Source organism: Plectropomus leopardus, chromosome 14 (assembly GCF_008729295.1).
Source record: "Plectropomus leopardus isolate mb chromosome 14, YSFRI_Pleo_2.0, whole genome shotgun sequence".
Lineage (NCBI taxonomy): Eukaryota > Metazoa > Chordata > Actinopteri > Perciformes > Serranidae > Plectropomus > Plectropomus leopardus.
This window is the reverse complement of record NC_056476.1, coordinates 20,505,928-20,532,192: the sequence shown is the minus strand read 5'-3', so window position 1 is coordinate 20,532,192 and position 26,265 is coordinate 20,505,928. Positions and strand designations below refer to the sequence as shown.

Sequence of the window (26,265 nt, the reverse complement as noted above, 5' to 3'; positions counted from 1 at the left end):
AATCCAGTGTTATAATCTGCATTATGAGTACTGCTCAACTGGTTCTACCTGCAGTGTTTGCCGATGAATAGCAAATGAGTCTTGTGTGCAGAGTTATTGACATAATTCAAGATGTCAATGAAAGTGATGACACATTGGCGTCACCATGTGGTCTGTTTGTTGTATTTTCAGGTGCTGAGTACGAACAATGGCAACCCCTCCAGGCTATGATACAAGAGGGATATTTGCATCATCACCTGATCAGTGTTCATGTAGTTGGCTGCACCTGTGTGACAGTAAACAGAGACACTAACCTGCAGGGCTGCTGCTCTCCTGGCTCACACAGCACCGGGGTGAACTGGCCCTTTAAGACGGATAAAGACGACAGCTCCGCACGAGCCGCCGAGCGTATCGATGCCGCGCGCTTGCATTTCATCAGTAACGTTCATTTACACTGATGCCGAGCGGAGAATTCAACACGATTTTAGTGTGTAAAGGTTCATTTAAATGAGGTAAATTGAACGTTTTTACATGGCGGGAGGAGAAATGTGACGCCGTGCTCAGCCGGTCTGCTCTCTGGTGCGTAATTGATTCGGTAAGTCGTATTTGTGTCTTCGATAAATCTGTTTACACGTCCTCTCTCACACTGAATTCACCAATATGTTGTAACAAACAGCTGTCGCCGCATTACAGTTAAAGAGGCTCCTATGTAGTATTGATGTAGTCTGAGTAAAGAAGGATTTCAGCGTATAAAGTTGCCATTGTGTATTACTGTAGGGGCCATCTTTGGATTCTACTTTGAACGGAGGCTGACGCAGTGTTAAGGAGATAACAGATATTATAATAGTGGTTTCTTCCCGCTGTGATGGGATACAGCATTATCGAGGCACAGGGAATAGACCACAATAATATCAACCAATTCACTTTGTCTGTCGATATAAGAATAAACTGCTGCTGTTATAGTTTGGAGATAGTAATATCACCGAGCCTCACAGGCTATAAAATAAAACATTTATAAATAAACAACTACTGCAGTCCATTACAAGTCCTGTAATATGACCTTTAATTCACAATTTAAGTATTAGAGGACTATTCGTTCCTATTGGCTTGCTTTACACTGTTAAACAGGGATACTCAACTTGCTTTGCACGTCATTTTACAAAGTGACCGGAGGCCAGGGGCCAGTAACAGCAACCCCATACATGTTTCTAGAATTTAAGGATATTGCTAGGAAATAAGGACATTTCTAGGATTTTAGGATGTTTTTTTTCTGACATTAGTGGCTCAGCTTGAACCTCTGTTGGGGGATGCGGGGATCCTCCACTAGCATGTTTTTTTTTTTGATAAACAAGCTCTCTTTTGATGCTGTTTTATGCACTCTGGCACCTTATGTATTCTAAAAGTGCGAACATTTCCCAGTGTCAATAACATTTCTTACAAAAATGTGAATTAGAAAATGGTTGGGGGGCCGCCAGGCGTCCTATTGGGGGCCAGATTTGGCCCGCGGGCTGTAAGTTGAGTATCGCTGCTGTAAATTGTGTTTTTTCTGGTCTCTCAGTGAGTGTAAATAGATAAGGGTAAGACCTTTAAACTCCGCTATCCTTCCATGGGGAAGCCTCTGTAATAATGCAGTTAATATTGATTTTCTCCTTCAGCTATTTGTCTGAAAGCTGTGTACATTAGGTCCATTTGTTCAACATACAGCATACTCCTCTCAGGACTCATGTTACCTCCATGTGCACTTCAGCCATTCATGTAGTAAAAACCTACTGCAGTGTAGCCATTTTGGATTTTTGATCATTTGTCGAGCATATAATGACTTTGTTTGATTAGAAATTGTTCTGAAAACATTAATGGAGGGTGTCCTTCAGTTCTCACTTATTCTCTAAGGTATTTCGTCTTTGAGGCTGCTCTAAAAATATCTTTCTAGGGCACTGTTTCCCTCTTCTTTTTTTACACCTGGGAGGCATTATGAAAAAAGCAAGAAAAACGCTTCCATTTAAAACTTTCATCTTAATGCAATCCCATTTAGGCAGGTGATTTAGTGGTGTAGTCTGTTACTTTTTATTGAAATGTAGTAGCATCCCTTCAGAAGATTTAGATTTGTCTCTGACAGATATATTGCGGATGCTGTTAAACTAATGAGAGCATCTTTAATTTTTTTTTTTTTTTTTTTGCAGAGCGGAGAATCCTGAGCTGCAGCACTAATTTTGGCACAGTCAGAAACCTCCATCCTCTTCTCAGGGAGGGGGAGACTGCTGCTTTTGAACTTCCTACCTTTGTTGCTGCAGGACATCCTGATCACACCAACCAAGCAGTGCCCCTTCATCTCACCCCAGAGAGCTTCTCTTAGAAAATAAATAATTATGGAGGACAAACGCAAGAAGCGGAGCCCAAAGGTGTCTCTCCCGCAGCCCCCTCCTCCCCCCATCAACCCCCGCAAACTCTCCGTCTTGCCTGCCAGCAAAAGTGCCACCTTCTCTCTCGGCCTGCCGCAGCCCCCCTCCCCCAAGAACAGAGGCAAGTACAAGAGGTCGATAGGAGCGCCGGGGCAGCCCAAAGAGGTGTTCACAGCTGTCGTAGCGCCACCAAAAACCACCAGGTTTGTTTCTTAATGTAACAACAAAATATCCCAGAATTGCTGCATGAATTGTTTTTCTTTTTTTTTTTTTTTGCATTTTTTGTCTCCTATCATCATATTCACAAGGTGTGCAGTATCTCCACCACAGCTTCATCTTTACAGCACCAACACTGCAGAAAATAAATTCAGTGGTAAACAATTGTTTATGATACTTACATGTGTTGTTCAGCAACATAATCTCCACAAATGAATGCCACTTTTAGGATCTTTGAAGCCTAAATTTAATCGGCAGAAGTAAAAAGCTATTGCTAGGCTATAAAAAAACTACACTGCAGTCATGTTGCTACCATGAGGCTGTAAAGACAAGATCGGCACGGCTCAGTGTGAGGACATTCTGTCGTCTGATTTAGGCATTTGTTAGCAATTGCCTTTTTTAAAACACATACAAGCTTCAAAGTTGTCAGTGGGGTTTATACTGATGTATTTTATGTTGGAGAACAAATCGTGAAAGTCTCTTAAGTTTGTGTTAACCACAGACTTTATTTAAGGCTTCTCACCAAAAAAAACACATTAAAAAAAACCATAAACTTTGACACAAGGGAACTGGAGGGGCTGACATGCGAACAGATTTCTGGGTTTTAGGAGTCATTCATGGGGTTTTCTATGGTAAGCCAATATAATAAGAGTCAGAAAATGAGTAAACTGACTATAATGTCTGTTAAACTGTATTATTTAGGTTCTCTAACATTAGTAACCATTAGCAGTTTTTGTTGCCACAGACTTACTGGTTATACCAGACCAAGTCTGTGGCAGCAAAAACCGTAAATGTTTTGAATTGAGAATGGGTTGGTTTTATTGGTTTTATTGCTTATGAATTCAATATTTCAGTTTTTAAGAGCAGGATAGTGTTATTTTTCTTCTGAAAACTACAAAGTCTTATCAGCCAAGTCTCATTTTAAGGGTTGTCAAACGTCATTGTGGGAGTCGCACAAATAACTAAGGCAAGATGCATTTCGCCTTGAAATGTAGCAAAAGTACCGTTTGCATGTGATGAGACAATTAATGGCCGCGCCACTCTTTAAGTGATGGTGTCTGTGAATTAAAACAACCCATTAGATATGAGCGTGATGTTTCTGTTTGTGTCATCAGGCCCCACAAGGAGAAGCCCAGGGCCCCCCAGCCTGCAGGGCCCAGTAAAGTCGTCCAGTCTTCCCCCCTGCAGCACTCCTTTCTCACAGATGTCTCAGACGTGAGAGAGATGGAAGGAGGCCTCCTCAACCTCCTCAATGACTTCCACTCAGGCAAACTACAGGCTTTCGGTAAGATAACCTTGATCAGAGCAGCCACCCAGGGAATATTCTGTTACAGCCTGAAAATAAAGCCAGTTGAAAAGTGGCTTTGTTAAACGAATCAGACTGAAATCAAATAGCTGCGGGTCTATTTTTACACATCTGGTGCTATGGAAATACTTCTGACTTTGCCACAATCTTTCTGAAACCAAAACAGATGACACTTGTGTCTTACAAAAGCTACACCTGTCTGGTTTAACTCTTTCTAGGTAAGGTGTGCTCCTTTGAGCAGCTGGAACATGTGCGTGAGATGCAGGAGAAGTTGGCCCGACTGCATTTCAGTTTGGACAGCCACGTGGAGGAGCTTTCAGAGGACCAGAAGAAGTGTGCCTCCGACCACAACCTGGAGCACCTGCTCTGTAACGTAAGCACACGCCACAGCAGCCAAAGCTCATCCTCATCTGTATTGTTTCTTTCGATAAGCAAGAGATACATAATTTCTGTTGTTTTTTTTTTTTCGCTTTTATTTAAGTTTAGTTCCTTCAAGTTTTTGCCTATTAAGTAACTTTTAAGTAGCCTTTTATGAATGCTAAAACTGCCACCTAAATTGCAAGAAATCCTGTATTTATTTTTGTCTCTTCCATCAAGGTCAAGCCACTGAAACATCGTCACATGACACTAAAACTCTAGTTTGGTTAACAGGGTGAGGCAAGTTTCCCTGTTAGTTTTTACAAACTGCAAAGCTTGAGGCTATGGCGTAAAGGACGCAAACAGAATACTTAAATTACTTCATAAATCATATTTTCACCAGTGAGACATATTAAGAAAAAAACCCCTCCACTAGTTTGGTTCTCAGTTTTTGATTCATATACATCAATCTCATAATTTCTTTTCTCATATAAGCTTGATGGATTAGAAGAAGCACATTTCAAATATATAACATGAGTGCTATTTGTAAGTACTATTATCACAGGCAACTGAACTTGGTTGAGTTTCTTGAAGAGGTTTCACCTCTGATCTGAGAGGCTCAGTGAAGTTCTGTGAAACTTATGCAAGTCCAGTTGCATACAGTATAGTACTTCAAATTAACACGACCTGGATGACTGACAGTCTTCACCAACAGAGCGTCAGAGCATTTTACAGCTTCGACTTTATACGAACATCTCAGAATGCATTTACAGCTTGTTCCACGTATATTGTTCATATTCCTAACTACGGCCAAAGCCAAACTATTTATTTATCCTTAAAAACAACATAATATAAAACCAGAGGAGAATTCAGCTATTAAGTCATGTGAGGTCTCCTATTTCATTACCAGCAGACCACAAAGTGTCAATGGATCTATCATCAGGAGAATAGTAAAATACTGTCATTTGTTTTTGCCCTTATAGAGAGCCTCATAGGTCAGGAGAGTAATGCAATAATCACAGTGCAGTAACAATGAGTCAAGCTCTTGATGTACTGTATGCTGTATGAAACAAAGCTATTTTTACTTCCATTCACTCGTAGCTGTGAACTTTCCAATAAAGCAGACATGTCTGTCGGAGATAAGTCATACAGCAGCACTAAAATTGTTCCATGCTCTGCTGAGTTTCTAGTCTGCTGTAATGTTAAATATTATACAGCACAAACAGCGGTGTGTAGTCCAAGAATGCCTTCAAAGAGTTTCTATTGTTAGTGTGTTGTGTGGCTCCTAGTTACCCTCGCCTGCGGCTGGTATGCTCGCTGAGGGGAAGTTGCAGTGTTGTGTGTGAGGGAGGTGAGAAAAAGCCTTCAATAGCGTGGATGCTTCAAAGCATCCACACTATTGTTATCCTGTTTATTATTATTAGTGTGGATGCAGAAGCATTCACATTATTGTTCTTCAAATCTTTATTCTTCTTATTATTTCACCTTCCGTACGTTTTTTGGCATTTAACTACTTTGGCATACTTTCAGCTATTTTAACCATTCAACTATCAAAATGTTCAGAATGGCCTACTCTGCATTTAACTCTATTTATACAGGTGGTTGGCCATTCTGATAGGTGTTTATACCTGACAGAATGACCTAAGCTACCTTTAAATGTTGACTTTTTGGACTGTTCTCTTGAAATTCTACACTATAAACTTCAAAATGCTGTACCACAAGTTTTATCAATATCTGGAACGATTACTTTGTTGACCGATTTTACCACATTCTGTACTATAATGTGGTAAAATAAGTCAACACTATACTATAATGTTCTTCAAATGGTATGGCTTTTTGCGCCATACTATAGTATGACTTTTTCAGCATTTTAAATGTTGACTTTTTGGACTGTTGTTTTGAAATTCTACTCTATAAACTTCTTCGAAATGCTGTTCCATAAGTTTTATCAACCTTTGGGCCGATTACTTTTTAGACTGATTTTACCGCATGTTATAGTATAGCTTTTTTCAACATTTTAATTTTTGACTTTTTGGACTGTGCTTTTAAAATTCTATACCCAAAACTTCTTCAAAATGCTACATTATGACTTTTTTTTTTTTTACATTTAGAACAATTCATTCCGAACTCTAACTCCAACCCTAGCCCTGACCCCGACCCTAAACCCTAAATACTACAGTTAGCCATTTTTCAACATTTTACATGTTGGCTTTTTGGACTGTTCTCTTGAAATTCTACACCATAAACATCTTCAAAATAATGTAGCATAAGTTTTAGCAACATCTGGAACGATGACTTTTTGACTGTTTTTACCACCTGCTATAGCATGGCATTATCGACATACTATAGCAGGCGGTAAAAACATTGCAGGAGAAAAACTTGGAGAGCACCTGGGCTGTGAAGTCCTTTGTGTGGATAAGAAGGGAAGTTGACTGGTTGCTTCTATAAACAGTGCAGTCGGATGATGGGAGTTTAATTCAAATATTGACCCCACACACACAGGCTGTTATGTAATATGATCACAGTTAGTGATTAGTCTCTTGTATCACCACGGCATGTTCTATTTTTGTCTGTGTCTATTGTCTATAAACCTCTCACCCGTTTGTTCCTGCAGCTGGAGGAGCTCAGCACCTCAATGTATCCTTTCCTAATTAAATGTGTATTTGTGAGAATCGCCCAGCACTCCAGGCGCAGACCAAAACACTGTAAAAAGACACTATGGGTGGATTGCACCAACAAGGATTAATTTAATCTAAGATTAGATCTGATCAGAGTTTAGTAAAATGAGGTTTAAAATGAGGAAATCCCGATTTAACTGTAACCGTTCATTGGTGTATTAAGAAAAAATGACTGCTTTTCTGGAACAAGAAGGATTACATTTTTGCTATCTCGCAAAAAAAGTTGCTCTCTTAATGGTACTCACGATGACTCGGCAGAGAGGCTCAAATTATTCCTCCTTTGAGAAAAAATTGCTGGCCTGGAACAATATTGCCAAATCATATAAGATTAAAAAAACATTAACAGCATTTCTGTATGTTTTTCTATGTTTGACAGCTGGCCTCGGTGAGCTGGCATCTTGACGAAAATTCATCGTCATCATCGAAAAAGTTAAATGAGTTGAGTCTGTCTGTCAACTTTTTTTTTTAGGAACTTGAGTTAAAAGTTTTGGTGCTATCGAGTAAAAACTAACCTGAGATTTAAAGAGAGGTTTAAATGTAATCTTTCTACATTTTAAGATCGTGTTAAAGTTTGGTGCAACACAGTTTAAACTTAAACCGTGATTTAATCAGGTTTAAAAGTTAATCCATGTTCATGCAGTCCAGCCTATTTGTTTTAACTCAAAGAAAAGCTAGTGTCAAAGCTGCCTTCAAGTTTAAAGTTGACTTTAATCATAAAATTACCTCAACTTGTTTTCTCAAATTCAGTTAACTTCAAATTTTAAGGCAGCTTTGGCACCAACCTTTTTAAGTTAAGACAAATAGTTTCTTTTGACAGTGTAATGTTTTCAGTTCAAAATCCATCTGTGTGAATCCTTAACGGGACCTCATTCAGACAAAAGCTCCATTTGGCTGAGAACCAGGACCTGCCCAAGACATCTGGCCCCTGACAAAGTGAGGCGCGGAGGACGGCGACCACACACTCATCTTCTCCCAACATCTTACCAGTCCAGGTTGCCATGGCATTGATCCAGCTGCCTTAGAAACTGAATGGAAAGATCCACAGGAGGAGGAGGAGGAGGAGCTGTTTTTCCATTTGGTTGGTGAAGCCGAGGGAACAGTATAGCGACTCAAAACAGCAGAGCATTTAGTGAACACTCAACCAAAACCATAAACCCCTCATTCATGGCACAAGAAACAATCAGAGGGTTATCGAACTGTTGTTTTAGATGAAATATGTTGTTTCTAAGGTTTCAGCATGTTCTTGGCATCAGTTAACGATTACATCATTTGGAAACCAACAGTTGAATCCAGGTGTTTGTGATCCAACTCTCATCACAGAAAGCACATTTCCTGACAGCTAAGGAAGCTGTAGTATGTCTCGTCTTTTGCGTCATTTCAAAAGGTGTGTCTCTGTTAGCAAAGGTGAGAAAGTTTAGCCATACTTACGTAGCAAACTCATTTGACCCTTGTTGACAACACCACTGTGGTTAGCTCAGAACTTTGAAGGGAGTTTTCACTTTTGCTATTATTCTGAAGATGCTCCGTCATTTTTATAGCTTTGCTTTTAAAGTTTAATACTGGGAAACGGACTGGATTTCATAAAAGCAGGGCGAATTTGATATAACTGCATTTAAAGGGACTGCGTGAAAAGACACAAAATGTATGTTTAATGTAAAACGGTTTATATATTTTGCCAATGTGCAGTCCAGCTACTGTATTTGTTGACACTGGTGGGTTAAAATGACTTTGAGTCAGAGGATTTTTGTCAGGTTTGCCTTTCGGCTCAGTAGCAGCATCCCTCCAAGCACGAGCTCGTCCACCCTGCTGCTGAAACGCTGTTAAACCACCTACTGTAACTGAAGGTCGCGGGACCTTCTCTCTCGTGATACTGTGTTGGATAGCACAGTAATGTGGCCGGAATAAATCTCTGTGCAGTACAATTTAAAAAAACGGCAGCTACTTTTATAGTTAAAGTTTTTGGGGGGAGATTATGATTTGCATTGTATTTAATTCCAAAGTTGGCAGCAATGTACCTTGGCCAAATTATTTAATCCCTGACAAGCCAATTAAAGTGGTATTAGTGAAACATTAAAGCATTGGTGCATTTAATACAATATGTAATATGAGTCTCATATGTTTTCTAAGTTGGTCTGAACACATTTCTAATACTGGTAACTGTCACTGCTCCAATCGTGACTCCAGGTTTTCCTTGTGTGCGTTCCCTGTCTCCCTCATGTTTTCATCTCCCCTGTGTGTCTGTGTGTTGACGGCTCTCCTTCACCCGGCTCCTGATTCAACCTGCACTCCTGTCTTCAGTCATCTCGTCACCATGCAGTGTAAGAACTCAGGGGCATCACTCACTCATCGCCAGATTGTTTCACTCTGTGGTATCAAGGACTCAGCTACACTGTAGCTTGATACCAGAGTACTTTCCTTGTGTTTTTGAGCCTGTTTTTTTTTTTTTTTTAAATTTCTCCTGTGCCTCAGATCACAAGCTTCTGCCTCCACGCAAACTCAGCACCTCCGTTTGAACCCCCACTCTGCCAAGCAAGCCCATTCAGTCATCTGCTGGCTTTTCACAGCCCCAGCTGTTCCAATGTCTTCCTGTAAGACCTGCCTGCCCCTGCCATCTCCATCTTCCCAAATGAACTCACCATCATGGTTTTGGTGTAAAGTGTTGGAGATATCAGCCATAGAGATGTCTGCTTTCTCTCAAGTAGTCACAAAAAAAACATTTGAAAAACACAACAGCAAGGTCTCTTTTCAGAGATCATGACCCAGTAACTCAAGCTAATCCACAGACATTGTTTCATGTAGAAATGACTTGTGGTGGTACGGATTTGTGTGTTTTTTCACATTTTTCCTGTTTTTTCTGGCTGTTTGCTGCTGCTGTGTTTGTGTGCTGGGTGTGTCTTCCTGGTGCTAAAGCTCTGCATGCACACCTGCTGCTCATTTCACTCATCAACTGCAGCTTCAAAACCCTGGACTCTCACTTTCATGCTGCCAGATTGTTTCTGCTCCTTTCTGTGGTACTGTTGGCTCTTCTCCAGTGAACAAACTGCTAGTGTCATTCTCTGGTGTTTTTGGTTTGTGACAATTTGCTTTTTATTGTCCATTTAAAGTGCCTCAACCTCCAACGCTCCAGTGCCATAAGCAACATGGTTTACCAGCCTCCACCATGCTGCAACTATTTTAACTCCAGCGTCTCACCACCAGCCTCATCCTCACAGCGATACCCTGCCTACCTGCAGAACTCAACAATAAACTCATTTTTACCCCCTTCCCCCTTATCCAGTTTAAAACCACAGTAAACACTATTACACTATTTTCTTTATGCTAAACTACAGCCACCAACCATATCAACACACAGAGGGAAGCGTGCATCTACTCGTGGATGAGAGGCTTGTGCTTGTGTCAAAAAGATGTAAACATAAATGGTGTCCTCGGCTGAACAGCAACATTAGTTAGCTCAGTGCTGTAAGTGAGTAAGCAGTAGGTGTATGCTTCCCTCTGTGCAGTGATAAAGACAGAAAATAGTTCCTACATGAAACTGCTCTCAGCAAGGTCTGTGGATCATCATGAGTAGTCGGATGATGTCATGATTTCTATTAAGAGACACTGCTGCTAAATTAAGCAAATGTCTTAATGAGACCTTAACAGATGTGGTCAATACCCCATTTCAATCCCATTAAAATCTGAATGAGGCACCTGGAAGTTGGTTTTACAGAAATAAAACACTTTATTTATATATCAATCGGTCTTTGCTCTTGTTCACAAACAAGTTCCGTATAATTTAACAATAGATGAGTTAAAAGGCTACTTGAAGACTGGCACTATACTGAGACACAATCAGATCCGGGGCTTCACTGTCTCTCAGGCAAATGCTGGAGTCACACTGAGCTCCTTTTCCTTTCACGCTGTCCCCATCCAGGAGAACTGGTTCCAACCCAACATTGATCGAGGCATCAGTGTACATATATATCTCCTTAACAAAAATATAAACAATTTTGATCCTGCCAGTTAATTTTGGTCATGCAGAAAAAGACAGACAGTACCACCTCAGCACATCATCAACAAGACTTTGAAACCATTAAACAACGGATAAATTATAAACTGTACCATTATACAGCATACGATTACAGATGAAGCTAATACTGTGCAAATACACATTTGAGCTGTACAAAAGCATTTTGTACTGTTCTTGTTAATCTCAATTCACAAAATAATAACAACTACATAAGACATTTTGAAAATATCACATCAGTTTTGATGAAACGGCAAAAAATATACACCTTTCAGGTCCCTGTCTTCTTCCTTGTCTTCTTTTGTGCATTTGAATTTTACATTCTGCAATAGTGTCTGATTTGTCTACAGTACATGTTTAGATAATGAAAAAAAAAAGCAATGACAATCATAGAATGGTAAAACTCATGAAGTGTATCATGATAATGAGCTACTTTTTCAAAGTGCAAAGAGAGCAGGCTGAGTGTGTGTAAGACCTGATGTCAGTATGTTACAATTGTCCATGCGTCTGTACCAGAGGAAATCTCACTGAGATAAGATTAAGAGCTCCTACTTTTTAAAGGACTTTCTCTTTGTTGATATAAAAGTGCAGGCACTGTAAGAAATGTAGAACATCTCTGTCTTCAAGTAAGGTCAGTGTTAATGTTTTTCCAACATCAGATTGTGTTTGGATTCGGTTTTTACCTTTACGATAAGGTCCTCAGGACCTCGTTTAAACCTTTATGGACATTGGCAGGCTGGGAGGCGGCACACTCAGTCAGGTTGGACCCCATCTGGGCGTAAAGGGCTTGGCACAGGTTGGCGGTAGCACCCCTCACGCTGCCGCCCCGGCCATGAATGGTACCGCTGTGGGTGGAGGTGCCCAGGAGGTGCCACAGCAAAGGAAGCACTTTCTGCTCCACCATCTGGGGCTTGCGAGGGTAGAGCTCAGTCACAAGATCTGGAAACAGAAAGCCAGATGACACAACAGGTGATCAGACATACTAACCCATTTCAGAGCCAAGTGCTCAAACTAACTGAGTTCAGAATTATGAAAGTGTACATACCTGCAACCTTTTCGATAAGATCCACCTTTGCTTTGCCGTTCAAAAACTGAGCCTTTGTGCAGAATGGCTGAAGAAGAAGTATATTATCTGTCATGGAAACAAAGAAAATCACTAAGTTAAATAAAGACAATTCTCCAACAATTTTACATCTACCACAAATATCTGAAACTTTAAAAATGATTACCAAGATTTAAGATAAGTGCATTAATAGCTCCAATAGCAGCAGAGTAGATGGCGTTGTTTTTGGAGTTGAGGTGATTGTCCACGATAGCTGGGACCAGGATGTTGACCACTTGGGACAGGTTGTCCTTCAACAAGTGGATGATTTTCTGTAGGGACTCGAGGGCATACAGGTTGACCTTGCTGTTGGACTCCTGCAGCCGTGCCTTGAAGGCATCGAAAACCTAAAAGAAGGGATAATAAAGACGGGTAAACGAGAGACATTTTGGTGATGTTTTTCATTTTGAAACAGTCACATGATGATAACTGAGAACCATGACTAAGATATATTGATAGGATTTGAAAAAGAACACAAGTACTAACCGGGAATATACTATTGATGACCATGTTGGGGTTGTGCTGGCAGTCGGCCGCTAGCTGGTCGATTCCTTTGATCCTCTCTCTGAAGTCCTTTGAACCCAGCAGACCTGAGATCTGCTTGATGTATTCTGTCTTGTCTGCAACACTCTGTGTCTGAGATCTACAGCTGTAATGGCTATTAGACTCCCTGTGGATGATGCAAAACACATCAAATAGTTTACTTTTATACAACTATAAGTAAAGTATGAATATACTTTGAATATGCATTATACAGTTTGTGCTTAGCTACACCTCTGCTTAAAAGGCTGAATCTTGTTTCACAGAGTACAGTGCTGCTGTACTTGTTGATATTTACACCCACCTGTTGGTCTGGTTGAGTGGCTCTCTGGTGAGAGATGAGGCCCTGACCGTTCCACTCCCTGGGAGGGAGCGTCTACCCCTGGCTGACTGAGTGTCTTGGGGCATCTCACCAAGGCCCTAATTAAAACACCCGATAATCTCCAGGTAAGATAACCTTTAGCAAAAGAGACATAAATGTAATAAACATCCAAAAAAAAACATTGTACCTTTGTCTTGAGAGTGAAGACGGTGTCTCTGACAGTCGGCAGGTCTTTGGTGGAGATATATTTCTCCAGGATCTTGTCAAAGTCAGGGTGAGACGACAGGGACAGCAGCATTCGACGCCCAAAATACCTGTGAGTTGAACCAGTGTAATAGTGAGAAGTCAGAGATCGAGTGCAGATCTCTGTCAGTCTCTGTCTTGTGTCACTTCTGGCTTCCCAGTGGTGACGCCATCTTTGGCTTTGCAAGTGTTCATATATCAGCTGTAGAGCCAGAAAAGCAACTTTTGTCTAATTTAATATTTTTAGGTATTTATTTCAATCATAGTAAATCATACATCATCCAAAACACAGGTGTATTTTATACGCTGCAATATACTGTTGTGTTGCGCTGCATTATATTGAAAAAATTTTTGTGATGTTTCCTAATTACATACGTGGGGGATATATTTCAAAATATTACAAAGACTTCAATTCAAAAGACAATCACAACAAAACTATGATATCAAAAATGACAAAGAGATGAGTAAAATTATTAAATTTGGATTATGTTATATTTTTGCTTTTTTTTGGCCTCTTGAGGATTTTATGGCATGTGTCAGCCAGTAGCATGCATCACTTATCATAAATATTCTATTGTGTCGACCACACTTAAACATAAACAACATAGCTGCAGTGCCAAACATACCTACACAACATAAAAAAATGTTGAAAGCATCAGATCTTTAGGGAAATTTTGTATTTTGTATATATTATTTGCTATTCAATGAGCTAGAGTTTTACGCAACTGAGCTGGTCCAATCAGACACTCAGCTTAAGACACAAGCAGCGACAAAAACAAAGTGTCATACCTGGCTTCCTGTGAGGAGTCTTGTGCAAGTTTGGTGACGGCAGGTAAGATTCTGTCTGTGAGATCTTTACCTCCGGACAGAAGACGAGCGGCACCAACCTTCTCCACCAGATCAGCCAGGTGCTGAGCGGTGCATTTTCTCACCACTGCATTGAGGTGACTATCAGAAGAGAAGGGAAACCAATTCAGCAATCAAAGATTCATAGAAAAGAATAACACAAAATATTTGGCGTGAAAAACAAAAGTACCAACAAAAATTCAAAATTGTGGTGAAACAGCACGTCTGTGTGTGTATAGAGATGCATGCTGACCTGAGTCCCCCAGAGAGTAAAGCATTGATGCCACGTGTTGGTGTGCAGTGCTGCACCATGCAGCCCAGCGCTGCATCCACATCCTGCCTAATGAAGGCGTTGCTCTCCCCGGCCTTCTGTAGTAAAGCTTTAACTGTCCCCTCCAGCTCCTGGTCCATCGCTTTCTGCAGGTGGGTGTACAGGTCACCCAGCGTACATACTGCGACCCTGGAGACACTCGACCGCAGGTTCTTCACCTGATTGACATGTGTATTATAAATACATTAAAATGGGTCTTTTCAGTGTTAACAACTGTGCTAACGACAGGACACATAGTTAGATTTCACACCTGGCAGTCAAAGCTGAGAATGAAGTTTACCCCTTATTACTAAGATGCTGAGAAATATATGCAAAATCAGATATCAATATATACTATACATTGTGTCATGTTTTTGATATCTATATTTTACTTTTCTATATATTTGTATGAAAAAATCTAATTTTTTATACATTTTCTGTCATTTGTATTCCATGTAATGTTGAGCCACTGTAAAAAGTGAATTTCCCTGGTGTGTGGATCAGTAAGGGCTTTCTTATCTCATCTCAATTATCTTAACTTAACTTATCGTAAAGATAAGAAGTGGAGCAATTCAAGATCAGATAGAGCAACCAGCAAAAGTCAAAATGATGTGGGAGTGCTATACAACAAGTTATACTACCTCTTGAATGAGAGACAGGCAGACATCATGAAGCCTTCCCTTGAGTACGTCTGAGTGGTAGTGAGCCAGACTGCGCAGGAACGTCAGACCCTCGATTTTCTTCTCCCTGAAGTTAAAGAAAGAGGTCGTCCGTCACTGTCTCTTGACCAAATTTAAAGACAGAATTCTTGTTAAGCATGTTGTTACACAACATGTATATCAAAATTTAGTATGAATTTAATTTAGTATTTTCTATTATTGCAATTCTTTAGCTAATTAGTACCTGCTAATGCATTTTCCATGCTATTTTATACTTCATAAACCTCTTTAGGACCCATGGATTTGAGTTGTCAGTACAACTGATCAAAACTATTCCCTCTGAGACAGTGCAGCTGAAATACTGTAACTGTGTTTCTCACCAGTCTTCGGAGCTCAGCAGGTTAAAGCTCTGCGTCAGAGCCAGGTCAGGCTTGGAAAAAGGACACAGCTCCGGAGGCTCGGAGAGATTTTTCTTGTGGCTCACAGTACCAGGGGACAGCTCATCTAAATGGCCCGTCAGACACCACACAACACACACAGATTCGATCTCATGTTACATCTCTATCAGTCTGAAAACAAGCAGTGTGTGTGTGGGCGGCGGTGCATTAACAGTGGGTTGTCAAAACAAAGCATTGTGGCACATTACCCAAAGCAAACATCTTATTCACCCATGCTCTGGTGGCTCTGGCTGTCTAATTAATGTTCCAACATTTTCTATCAACAAAGAGCTGTTGAAGCACCAGTTCATTTATTTATAATGCAGTGGAAAACTGCAAGCCAGTGCCAGAACCACTAAGAGATGATACATAGCAACATAATACAAATACATGGGGACATGTAGCTGATAAATGGGGTCTTTAGTTTCAGATCCACTAACCTGAGCTGTGGGACAGCGATGGACGGGTTCTGCTGAGGCTAGGTGCCCTCCTGAGACGGGACAGGTTTTTGGGGTTGGGGGGCACTGTTGGAGGGCTTGGCTGGTGGGGTGGGGTGATGCACTTGATGGGGCTTTGGGGTCCTGGTGGGCTGATGGGACTGGTGGGGCTGATAGGGGACTCGTCAGAGAGGAGGTCTGCTTTGGTGGAAGTCACTGTGCTGCCGTTCAGATGCAAATCTAAGTAAGAAAAATAAAACCAGCAGTTCAAGGCTCTGGACGCAAACATTAGCCCTTTACACTGCCCATTCAGCATTGCATCATTGCATCGACGTCTGCCATTGTTTCTGTTTAGAAAGTGCTGCAGACACATATGTTGAATGTCACGCTAGAGGACGACGCTGTTGTGTTACACGTCACACCTGTATTATCTCTTCTGCTTCTGGGATGCCGGCATCCCTAGCTAGAATTTAAACTCTGCCTTAAAATCCACTTTATGAAGAATTATAGATTTAAATTTAAAGTTTGGTTAAGGTTTCCAAATCTTTCTCTTGCCTTTGATGATTAACATTTGATTCTCCTCTGTGGGTGAGTCAGACAGCATCTGTCTGACGCGACGGCGAATCTTCTCTCGTTTGTGGTCTGCTTGACTGCACTGCTCCTCTTGCTGATCCAGACCCTGCAGTCGCGTCTTATCCCTGTTAAACCTCGCGTTCTTCATCCTCTGCTGCACATGCGTTGGGAGAAAACACACCAGGTGGGATGTTGGTAAGTGGAGACTTTGAATGCTTTGACTTACCACTGCACAAAGTGTGACTAACCTTAAACTCATCTGGACGTGGGCTGTCATCACTGTCTAGATGACTGCCAGATGAAGCATGGTGGTAGATGCCTGCTGAGGGAACAGCAGGGGGTTTGGCCACTGAATCACCCTGCTCAAGTGACAAGGCGGCTCCTGCACGGCTGGAGGACGCTGCAGTGCCAAACATACCTAATCGACAGAGCATAAGGGGGATTTTTGCAGAGAACTTAAATGTATTATCAGACAGGTGGATGTTAGAGTTTCTCAGTTGCTTAGGAATCAGCACTGAGAATTATTTAAACTGAATTGTGGATTTGTTGATGACACAAATGATGATCTGCAGAGACAGACCTCTTCCAATGACTCCCTCTGGCATATCCATGCCTGGTGAGTTCCTGCTGCTGTGGCCCTGAGATCCTAAGAATCACAGGTGAGGAATATGGTTTGATTTAAGTGGTTAAGCACACAAAGTATTATTTCCAGGTAAATCCAGGGACAAGAAGCTCTGTTCTGTTTGATATCACCGCTGACTGACCTTTGGAAGGCTTCAGAGCTCTGACTGATTCCCGGATGGCTGGTTTGACCAATGGAGGGGACGGTCCTGATGGCTCCTCCTCAGTTTTGATTGTTCCATTAGAGTAAGTGACTTTCTGCCCAATTACACCCACCTCAGACGACAATTCATTTCTCTGGGACAATCCTTGACAACAAAGACATCAATCAACTAAACTAAACAGGAAACCAGAGCGGGAAAAAAAAAACATTTTATCCTGCTTTATACCTTGAAGGTTGCTGAAGTCCATGGACGCAGAAGACCTCAGTTTTGCAGAAGGCACTCTTGCAATGCGAGGTTTCATTCCTGAAGAGGCAGAGTTTCCGGGACTGTTGACAGATGCGACAAGTGAGAAGTTATGCTGGAAAACACTTAGCACTGTTCAAAACATTGTTACACACCACCAGATGGGTACCAGGTTGTCATTAAGTCGTCACCATGTCGGAGTCAATTAACTGACATATAACAGCTTGTACATGAGCTAACTAATGTCTTGAAATACTCTAATCCTCCTTAAAATCATACATCATTTGAAAACACGCTATACAGAATCATTATGCCTGTGTTTATTATTATACAGCTCCTTCAGTAACGGACTGCGGTACCCACAGATCAATCATGGACATACAGTATCTTTATAAGTAAAGGTGTTTATAGTGTGTATAGATTTTACATTGTTTTATTTTATCTAATATGTATCTTTGTAATATTTTATCCTTTTTTGGCACTCATCAAATTTTTTTCGCATTTTTCACTTGCTTCTGACTCTTGCGCTGATGTAATGGGTGAATTTTTCTGGTGTGGGATGAATAAAGTCTTATTTTATCTTTACACACGACTTGCATAAATTTAACTCCCACATTATAAAACATGCAGAGCTTTTCCTTTGCTTACAAATGACTTGAATGTTTTCGACATGTGCAATGGTGGAGGGACTTTGAAAGCAATACATGCTAAATGCAACAAAATGTGTATTTTCTACCTGGCTTTGATGCCGTTGAAGCTGGTGTTAGCAACTGAACTCAGACTGGAGAGTCCGCTCTCACTGGCTGAGCTGGTAAGCATCGGAGAGGTGTGTGATGGTGAGTCCAGACCCAGGTCCAGCCTCACAGCTGAGTCGGGGCTGTCTGGATCCGGATCTGAACTGCTGAGGCTCACTTTGGCCCTCTTCTTAGCAGCACTGTTGCGCAATGAGCGCAGGGAGTTCAGCATCTGTGAACAGCAAACAAACTGGTACGTGAGCATGGAGAGGAAAAATATGAATGGAGCCAAACTTACACCGCCTGGACTGTGTGTTTGTCTAAGGTCTCTCAGGTGCTGATGGTGCAAATTGGAGCTTGCAGTTTTCTACATTTTCCAGCTGAGTCTTTTTAAGGAAAAATAGACAGTTTGCTGACCTCCTGCATGTCCAGAGGATCATCCTCTTGAGGATCTCGCGCTACATTGATGCTATCAGGGTCCAGATGAAGGTCTCTATCTAGCTGCTGATTCTGAGGGCTGCCTGGAGCATTGGACCTCTGGCCATTGTGGGACTGGACCTGCTCTGCCGTCGGGACAACTGGCGAGATAGATAGGGTTGCCCTGGTGCTGCTCAGAGCCCGGCGGAAAGACGAAGTGGAAGAAGAACTCACAAGGGCAGCACGAAGAGGCCGAGGGGAGCATCTGCTAGAGAGATGGTCTCCTAAAGGTGGTAGAACAGGGAGGATAAAAACAGATGACTCAAAGAGGCCACAACTTTTTACAATCAGCTGACAGCTCAAATGTGGGTCTTTCTACTTTATTACCCTTTGCTGTGCCTGTTGTGTCTCTCCAGGGGCTGGTGTCTCGCTGGTGAGGGGTGTTCTCTCTCTTGTTGGGCCAGGTGTTGGACATAGAGAGGGAGGAGTCTGCACGACGGCGGGACAGTGTTGGCGTGAGCACGCCTCCTGGGAGTGCAGCCAGTGGGTAGGAGGGCAGTAGGAAGGATCCGGATGTGGTGGGGTTGGAGGGGAGGGAGAACGTGCGTTCAACACTGGGGTTCCTTGAGAGCACGCGTCCCTTGGGTGCCACTGTGAGATCAAGTACAAACACATCAGGAACCATGAAAAACTGAGTCGATGTAAAGGTAACAAAGTGGAAAAAGTGGTTTATGGATGTTGAAAACTCCATCTAAACAACTAAAGTTCTTTCTCATCCTGATTCCTGGTTTTCCTTTTTCCATCTCTATAAAAACTTTCAAAAGGAACTTTCAAGGGTTGCGTTTTCTTAAAAAATAATAATGATTTTGATGTAATAACTACTTACCGACATCTGAGTCAGAGAAGTTGGTGGTTTTAAAGATGTCGGGGTCCAAGTTGAGGCTTCCACTTCTTCTGAGGCGTGCAGGGGACTCTCTCCTTTTTGAGGATTGTGGCTTCTGAGGCTGTGCAGAGCCTAGATGGAAAGTATATTATACTTTGCCATTCACACTATAAACCTGACAGGGCTGTACAATACCCAAATAACTTAAACAACACTACCTCCACCCCTGTAAACTGCTGATTTTAAAAGTGTATGGAGGGAAAATTATTATAACTTAATTTATGAAAGTTACACTATTTATTTATGCTCTGTAATTGAGCTGCATGATATTCACAGCAGTAGCCAAAAAAACTGGATATTTACGCACCAATGTTATACCACATTAAAAGATTTAGTAAAGTACAAAATACATTTTTAGTATTAAAAAGTAACTGCATTAAAATATTGTAAACACACCAACTACACTTGTAATCCTCATTTAAGGATTACCACCAGCATGTGTCCAGATTGCATAATGTACGGTAGCATCACTGGAATGACTACAGTACAATCCCTGTGTCAAATCACACAGCCCGCGGGCCAAAGAGGTAAAATCAAGCATGAGTTGAAAAACAAAATCATATTTTGAATACATAACATTTGGCAAAAATATGTAGCCAACAGAATATGGCACAAAATCAGGCCATTCCCCATCACTGGGCTTCGTTTTACCACTTTGGCATACTGAGGGGTAGTCAGCTGCCAGCAGGTGTTTTTTTTTACTTGATGGCAGTCACCTGTGCCCCCCTGCTACAGTTACAGCAGCAGGAACACCGCAGATTTATTAGGCTTGATTTTCTATTGCAGCCGGATAATTGCAAAAGCTTCTTGTCCCTGATATTCACCAAGACCCCGGAGCAGAGCCTACTGTTTTCAACAAAAGTGACATTTAGGGGTGTTTGAAGACTATTTTCTATCATGCTTACATGTTTCCATAACCTTCCACTTGGCTAGCGTTTAAAACAAAACAGTTAGTGAGTGTGACTGCCTCTTTTCGCATGTCGTGAGACTGGTATGACATTTATCTGCCTTGCAACCGTGCTCATCTCTGGGCTTTTGGTGACGAGTGGCACGGTGATGCCTCTGACTCAGCATGCTAATCCAATTTAAAGCTGCTCTAAATCGAGTCCGGGTGAAGTTGACCATGACAACCAGTCAGCTGTACTTGTCACCTCGTAAGGAATGAACGAGAGTGTAATGTTGAGAAAAGGAAGTATTTGGCACTTACTGAAACTTGGTATGTAAGTCTCTGGGCTCAGCTTCCTGGACAAGGGAAGGAAATCCTCACGGGCTACCTATTAGAAGGCAGAAAATGATTTCCTTCAATAGCGACAATAGAGGATTTAGTTCAGATAACTGATGTAAAGCAATCCTTAAACAAGCAGGAGTCTTAGTGTAATTCCATCCACTGGCCTTAACAAAAGGGTGCAGCATATATTCCCCAGCTCAGGCATGACACGCTGGCATTCTGCTACAGTAAACAGACTTTAAACTGCCAACCTGTGAAAGCTTGGTCTAACATAAACAAATAAGAAACAGAACTCTGACAGATTTTTGCATCTCATGGAGAGAGTGTGGCTGAGGTCAGTCCCACTGCCTCCAATCTGATACGAACTCATTGTCGAACACTTGGCGTGATTGCAATCAACACCAGAGCAGTAAATAAGCCATGTTTTACAAGCATAACCCTGTGATAATACCAATTATGTGTCACGCCCCCTTCAGTAAGTGTGCTGTGTGGTAATGGGGGTTGCTGGGAAACAGACACTGCTGTAAACAGAAGGTTTTCCAAATGGAGGCTGTGAGCTAGGTAATAGTTTCCAGAACAAAATATGGTCAATTAATACCTCGTGAAACACAGCCGCTCATCTCAACAAATGAATATTACTGGAATAGAGCTGATGGCGGCTCATGTTTCACAAATCAATTTTGCTTGTGAGCTGATAAAATATGATAAGGCAAAGATACTCTGCTTGCTTTGCCCAGGGGGGCACATTTGCAAAATGACAGAAGACCAGAGCCCAGTTAATAAACAAACATTAATAAGATTTATCAGTATGTTATAAATCAATTGTCAGTTTTAAACCTTTCAGCTTTTTTTGTCCTCATTAATCTTTGCCATGAGGTTAAACCACCAGCCTCGTACAGATCAGGTACATGCAAAAGCTTTACTAGGATTTGAGGACATTTGGGGTTTTGACTGGACATATGTCTCGGGGTCCCGGGGTCCCGGGGTCCCAGGGTCCCCTGGCACTTTTTTAAAAAAAATTAAACAAGTTCAATTTTGATGCTTTTAAAATGCAGTCTGCTACATTAGTTGCATTCAAAGTTCAAAGAAATCCCATTGTGAATGAATTTATTTTCTGAATGAACCCTACAGTGGGCCAGATTTGGCTCATTTGCTGCAAATTTAGTATCAGTGAGGGTTTTTTACATGGACATGAATAATCAGTTCATGATCAGGTTTTTTGGAGTATCCTGTTTAAGTGTTTGAGCATGTCAACAACATATTATGTTTATGTGAAATCTGAATATGCTAGCTGGGGAACTCCAAAGGAAAGGATGATTTTGGGTTATATGAATAATACAATTTTTCTCAAGTAAACACTGTATCCCAAATATGATCATAACTGAGAAAGCGTCATAATCAGGTAACAGCACAGAGAGAGGAATAGATATGTATTCCCCGTTACATCCTGTAATGCAATGGTTAATCTCAAAACATCGGATGCTTATCTTTGCAGCGACAGTGTCACTGTACAGGGAGATGAGTCACTGTCTGAATTTCTTCAGAAATAGTGTCAGTTATGCGGCATTGTTCTGAGATTTTACATATCTATTCCTCTCTCTGTTATAAAGAACTGAGAGCTATATAATCAATGACTCAATTCATTGTTACCCTGCCAACAGATACAGACTGAATGTGCAAAAAAACCCTTTTCAAGCATTAGGAGCTTTCTGAACAATATGCAATCATGCACATGAACAAAGGTTTATTGTAGAGGCCACTGCATACCTCTATGTAGTAAGGTGTGCCATATATAACTGTACCTCTCTGCTGCACTCCATCCATTCTGCATCATGAGAGATATAACTATATTTAGGTTTTTCGCCCCCGAACTCTCTGACGAAAGCGCCACCTCTAAGATTTCTTTCTGGACTGCTGCCTCTGGGTGTGACTCAGCTTCTCCAAACAGCAAGTGTACAATTCTGTCATTAAACAAACTGTCAACACCCCAGCTATTTGAAGATGAATTACCAAGGTTTAGCTTTATCGTTCCTCTGTAAACTAAGCAAGACCAAAAGGAGGCAAAAAAATGAAGCGCACAAAAATGACCCCTCCTTTCATGCTCTTTTTCAATGACTGCACTTGCTGACTGATTGGGAGCAAATCAACATAAATGCCAGGCCACTGAGATGCTCTGTAATTTCAAAGTCAATATGAAAAGCACTCTGCTGCTCCTAAATCGTCTGTACAGGCAGTTAAATGACTGATTAAGCTCTAATTGCTTTGGATTTCAGTGTATTTTAGGAGAAGGAAAACCCAGCTTGTTTAGTCAATGGCTGCTTCATTAATGTTCATCAATGACAACTAAAGGGCCATAATTTCCATCTGTTCTCTGGGTAAACTAAACCACCAGAACATCCTTTAAGCTGGCGTCTTATTCTAACAGAAAATAGTAAAAACACATGCTCAGTCTGGGAACGTTCCCAGATGGCTTAATTATCACAAGACAAAACGCAGAATAATGGCAAGTTGACAGTGATGATGGGCCCCACCTTTTCAGAGCACTTTCCGTTCGAGGTACTGCATTGCTGGTCATTCTCAGTGGATGAGAAGCTCGACATCTCCCAGGGTAGTTTGTTCTTCCCTTTACCCGCACTGACAATCCTCCTCTGAAGTGGGAGGTCATCAGTGAGGGAACCTAAGCTGCCATAACCATACAATCGGTCACAGTCTGGTTCAGTTCTGTGGCTCCTGGCACTGCTTACCCGCCCTCCGTTCATCACCCAGTCCAGATCGGCCCCAGAACCATACTGCAGGGAGCTACGATGTCCTGGTTTGGGGGCCACCAAGCCATATTCCACTATCCCCTCCGAGGAGAGTTTGGGAAGGACGTGCCTTGCTCGTCTTGCCTGTACAGCTGCCATAAGACCCTCTGCATCCTCATTGAGTTCGACCATGTCCACAGCTTTCATCAAAGGCTGCTTTTTTCCTGTGTCAAGGCAATAGTCCAAAACTGCAAACAGCTCAAGGGCGGCGTGGCGGACCTTCCTTTTGCTGTCTGCCAGGTATGGTGCAACGTCAAAACAAAGCTTGGGGATGTTGAAATCTGTTCTAGGATGAGTGAGCATAGCTGCCATAATGATGTTAAGGACATCTTCCCGAACCCTCGAATTCTTGTGTTTCAAGTTGCCAATGACGAGATCTAATACTTGTTGCGGTGCAACAGATTTCATCAGCTGTCGAAACACGCTCATGTACTCATTTTTGGTGATGGTGCGAGTGTCCCCCAGGGCCTTCAGGGCCACTAAGACTATCTGTTTGAAATATTTGTCTACGCCTGTATCTAGCTTCTGAATGAGTAAGTTTAAAACTTGTAAGGTGCCATAAAACACTTTAAAATTACTGTCATCCAGAAGTCGAGGGAGAAAATTGATGAACTCCTCAATACTGCCAGATGAGACTGATTCCATGTCCACTTCTGAGAGGATTTGTTTGAGCTCTTCCACGCCATTTGTGCGATTTTGGTAATTCTTCAGGTCCAGGAGCAGCTCGTGTAACTCCTGGGAGATCAATCCAGGGATCATTATTGATAGTGTTATGGTTGCAGTCAATTTTGAAAATTCAACAAAGCATACAAAATCCTGTGAGGACAATAATATTCCTCCTCTTTACTTTGTGCTTTCATCCTGAGTGGTTGGTGATGGAAAACCACTCGCCTGTTTGTCAAGCTGTGAATAGAAAACAGAAAATTAACAATCGATATTAGAGGTGAGAGAAAAAAATCGATACAGAATAGTTTCACAGTATTTTGTATAGCAATATTATATCGATACATGGACGCAAAGTATAGATTTCATATGACATAAATTAAGTAATGAAAACACAAATTAAACTTTAAGTAGCATAATTTAATGATGGAATAAACTGCTTTTTCAGTCCATTAGATGCATTTTGCTGATGTAATAAATAAAACACATGTATTTAAAGTTTTCTTTATGGAATTACCATTTGAAAATAGGTAATAAATCGCAATATGTTACTGCAATACTCGTATGTCGGAAAATGTATTAAATTTCAGAAATATTGTATCATGACTAATTCATAACATCATGAAGTATCTGTATAATATTGTTTTTTAGGAGTGGGATTAAAAAAAATCAATACAGGATAGTACTGAGATATGTGGCAATATTGTATCAATACATGTACGCAAATCATAGTTTTATAAATTAGTTATGCAAATACAAATTAAACTTTTAGTAGCTTAGAAAATTACAAAAAATAACTGGTTTTCAGTCCATTAGATCGTCTGCAAACTATTCTTTCTGGAATTTGCAGTTAATAAATAGGTTATAATCCCAATATGTTACGGCAACACTAAGTGCATCAGAAAACATTTAAAACTGCAGTAATATCATATTGTGACTTAATTATCGTGATAATATCGCATTGTGATGCCTCTTGCGATTCCCACCCCCGATAGATATATGAATGAATCAGCTTGCTTATTGTGAAGTTAGGAGCAAATGATTATGTAATAGTGTATATAAACATGTTACACATTTTAACTGAGGGAGTGTCTTGTTGCTTCTCGACATTATGATCGATCATCACATTAGCTTGGAGCCAATGGGACAACCACTTGTGGCTGTCAAGCACGGCAGTTATCAACAGTATGACTGAGATATCCTTTGCTACTGTACGTTGCATTATTCCCCGCTTTTCTATCATTAATATGATTTGTGTCCGTTTGAGCTTTAGCCAGCTACACGATACTAATACCTTCAATGGGCTTACAATCAATCCCGGACTACACCGTTACCGTTAAGCAGCCTTTATGAGTTAGCTACACGGAACCCGAGCTAACTGTAAACTGCAGCACCACTCAAACCGTGCTAAGCTAACTCGCTGCTCCGCTAATGGTCTTGGTGGTTAGTGCTGGCTGACTGGGCTAGCAAAGTTACAAAAACAGCAAGAAAACAGACCTGGCATTTCTCTCTGGTCCTCTTCCGTGACGCTCGACGAGACTATCTAATGTTACGTCGTCCAAATGTCCATGTCATGGTGCGGCGGCTAGTTCTCCTAAGTGCAGACATTTTCCGTGGTTGTTTCAGCTGGTATCTGGAGTGTTGAATGTTTGAAAGCTACAGAGGTATTCACACTGAGAGGAGCCCACACACACTTACACACACACACACACACACACACACACACCGAGGCAGCAAAATGGCGAATACATGTCGCAAACTGAGCGCTTCCATGGTGACGCGAGCCGAAGCTCCTCCAGGCGGTAACATCACCACAGAGCTGCAGCCGACACACTCACTGGTGGAAACTAAATCAAACTGAGAGGAAAAATGATGACACATATCTTTCACGTTGACTTGATTTGTGCACTTTTGCTCACTGTTATGCAGGCATATAACATGAATAACAGATATCACTTAAAATGTAGCCTACTGTCCGTTTGTTTTGTTCTTTGTGCTATTCAGGGATAAAGAAAAGTCCATATTTTCTTAAATATAT

At 41.3% G+C, this 26,265-nt stretch overlaps 2 protein-coding genes across 4 annotated transcripts; one reads left to right on the top strand and one right to left on the bottom strand.

The window, feature by feature from the left end:
* The first annotated feature begins 321 nt into the window (after nt 1-321).
* Nucleotides 322-9,072, top strand: ccdc28b (coiled-coil domain containing 28B). 2 transcript variants are annotated; one of them, XM_042500906.1, is made up of 6 exons: nt 322-558; nt 2,160-2,581; nt 3,710-3,879; nt 4,119-4,273; nt 6,872-6,894; nt 7,810-9,072. In XM_042500906.1, the coding sequence occupies exons 2-6, from the start codon at nt 2,346-2,348 to the stop codon at nt 7,862-7,864; spliced, it is 639 nt and encodes a 212-aa protein (XP_042356840.1). In that variant the 5' UTR covers nt 322-558; nt 2,160-2,345; the 3' UTR covers nt 7,865-9,072. The 2 variants fall into 2 exon arrangements, with proteins under 2 accessions (XP_042356840.1, XP_042356839.1); XM_042500905.1 differs by having other exon boundaries at nt 322-574.
* Nucleotides 9,073-10,650: 1,578 nt separating this feature from the next.
* Nucleotides 10,651-25,951, bottom strand: LOC121953958 (TOG array regulator of axonemal microtubules protein 1). Of its 2 annotated transcripts, none has more exons than XM_042501245.1 (23): nt 25,725-25,951; nt 23,292-24,467; nt 20,740-20,806; nt 19,476-19,604; nt 18,977-19,240; nt 18,590-18,873; nt 18,175-18,404; nt 17,421-17,521; nt 17,175-17,339; nt 16,991-17,056; nt 16,659-16,828; nt 16,393-16,564; nt 15,841-16,077; nt 15,344-15,467; nt 14,946-15,051; nt 14,248-14,483; nt 13,938-14,096; nt 13,093-13,219; nt 12,888-13,003; nt 12,530-12,713; nt 12,171-12,390; nt 11,987-12,073; nt 10,651-11,880 (listed from the first exon to the last, which is right to left on the bottom strand). In XM_042501245.1, exons 2-23 carry the CDS (start codon nt 24,321-24,323, stop codon nt 11,627-11,629), a joined length of 4,530 nt encoding a protein of 1,509 aa, XP_042357179.1. In that variant the 5' UTR covers nt 24,324-24,467; nt 25,725-25,951; the 3' UTR covers nt 10,651-11,626. The 2 variants fall into 2 exon arrangements, with proteins under 2 accessions (XP_042357179.1, XP_042357180.1); XM_042501246.1 differs by having other exon boundaries at nt 16,393-16,561.
* Nucleotides 25,952-26,265: the final 314 nt, after the last annotated feature.

Bases quoted from the DNA above. Each gene is read 5' to 3' on its own strand.
- ccdc28b (XM_042500906.1), top strand. From the start codon at position 2,346: ATGGAGGACAAACGCAAGAAGCGGAGCCCAAAGGTGTCTCTCCCGCAG. The intron at 3,880-4,118 runs GTAAGATAACCT...AACTCTTTCTAG, and splicing joins AGGCAAACTACAGGCTTTCG to GTAAGGTGTGCTCCTTTGAG. The intron at 4,274-6,871 runs GTAAGCACACGC...TTGTTCCTGCAG, and splicing joins TGGAGCACCTGCTCTGTAAC to CTGGAGGAGCTCAGCACCTC.
- LOC121953958 (XM_042501245.1), bottom strand. From the start codon at position 24,323: ATGATCCCTGGATTGATCTCCCAGGAGTTACACGAGCTGCTCCTGGAC. The intron at 19,605-20,739 runs GTAAGTGCCAAA...CTTTCCATCTAG, and splicing joins GACTTACATACCAAGTTTCA to GCTCTGCACAGCCTCAGAAG. The intron at 13,220-13,937 runs GTATGACACTTT...TTCAACTCACAG, and splicing joins GACTCCTCACAGGAAGCCAG to GTATTTTGGGCGTCGAATGC.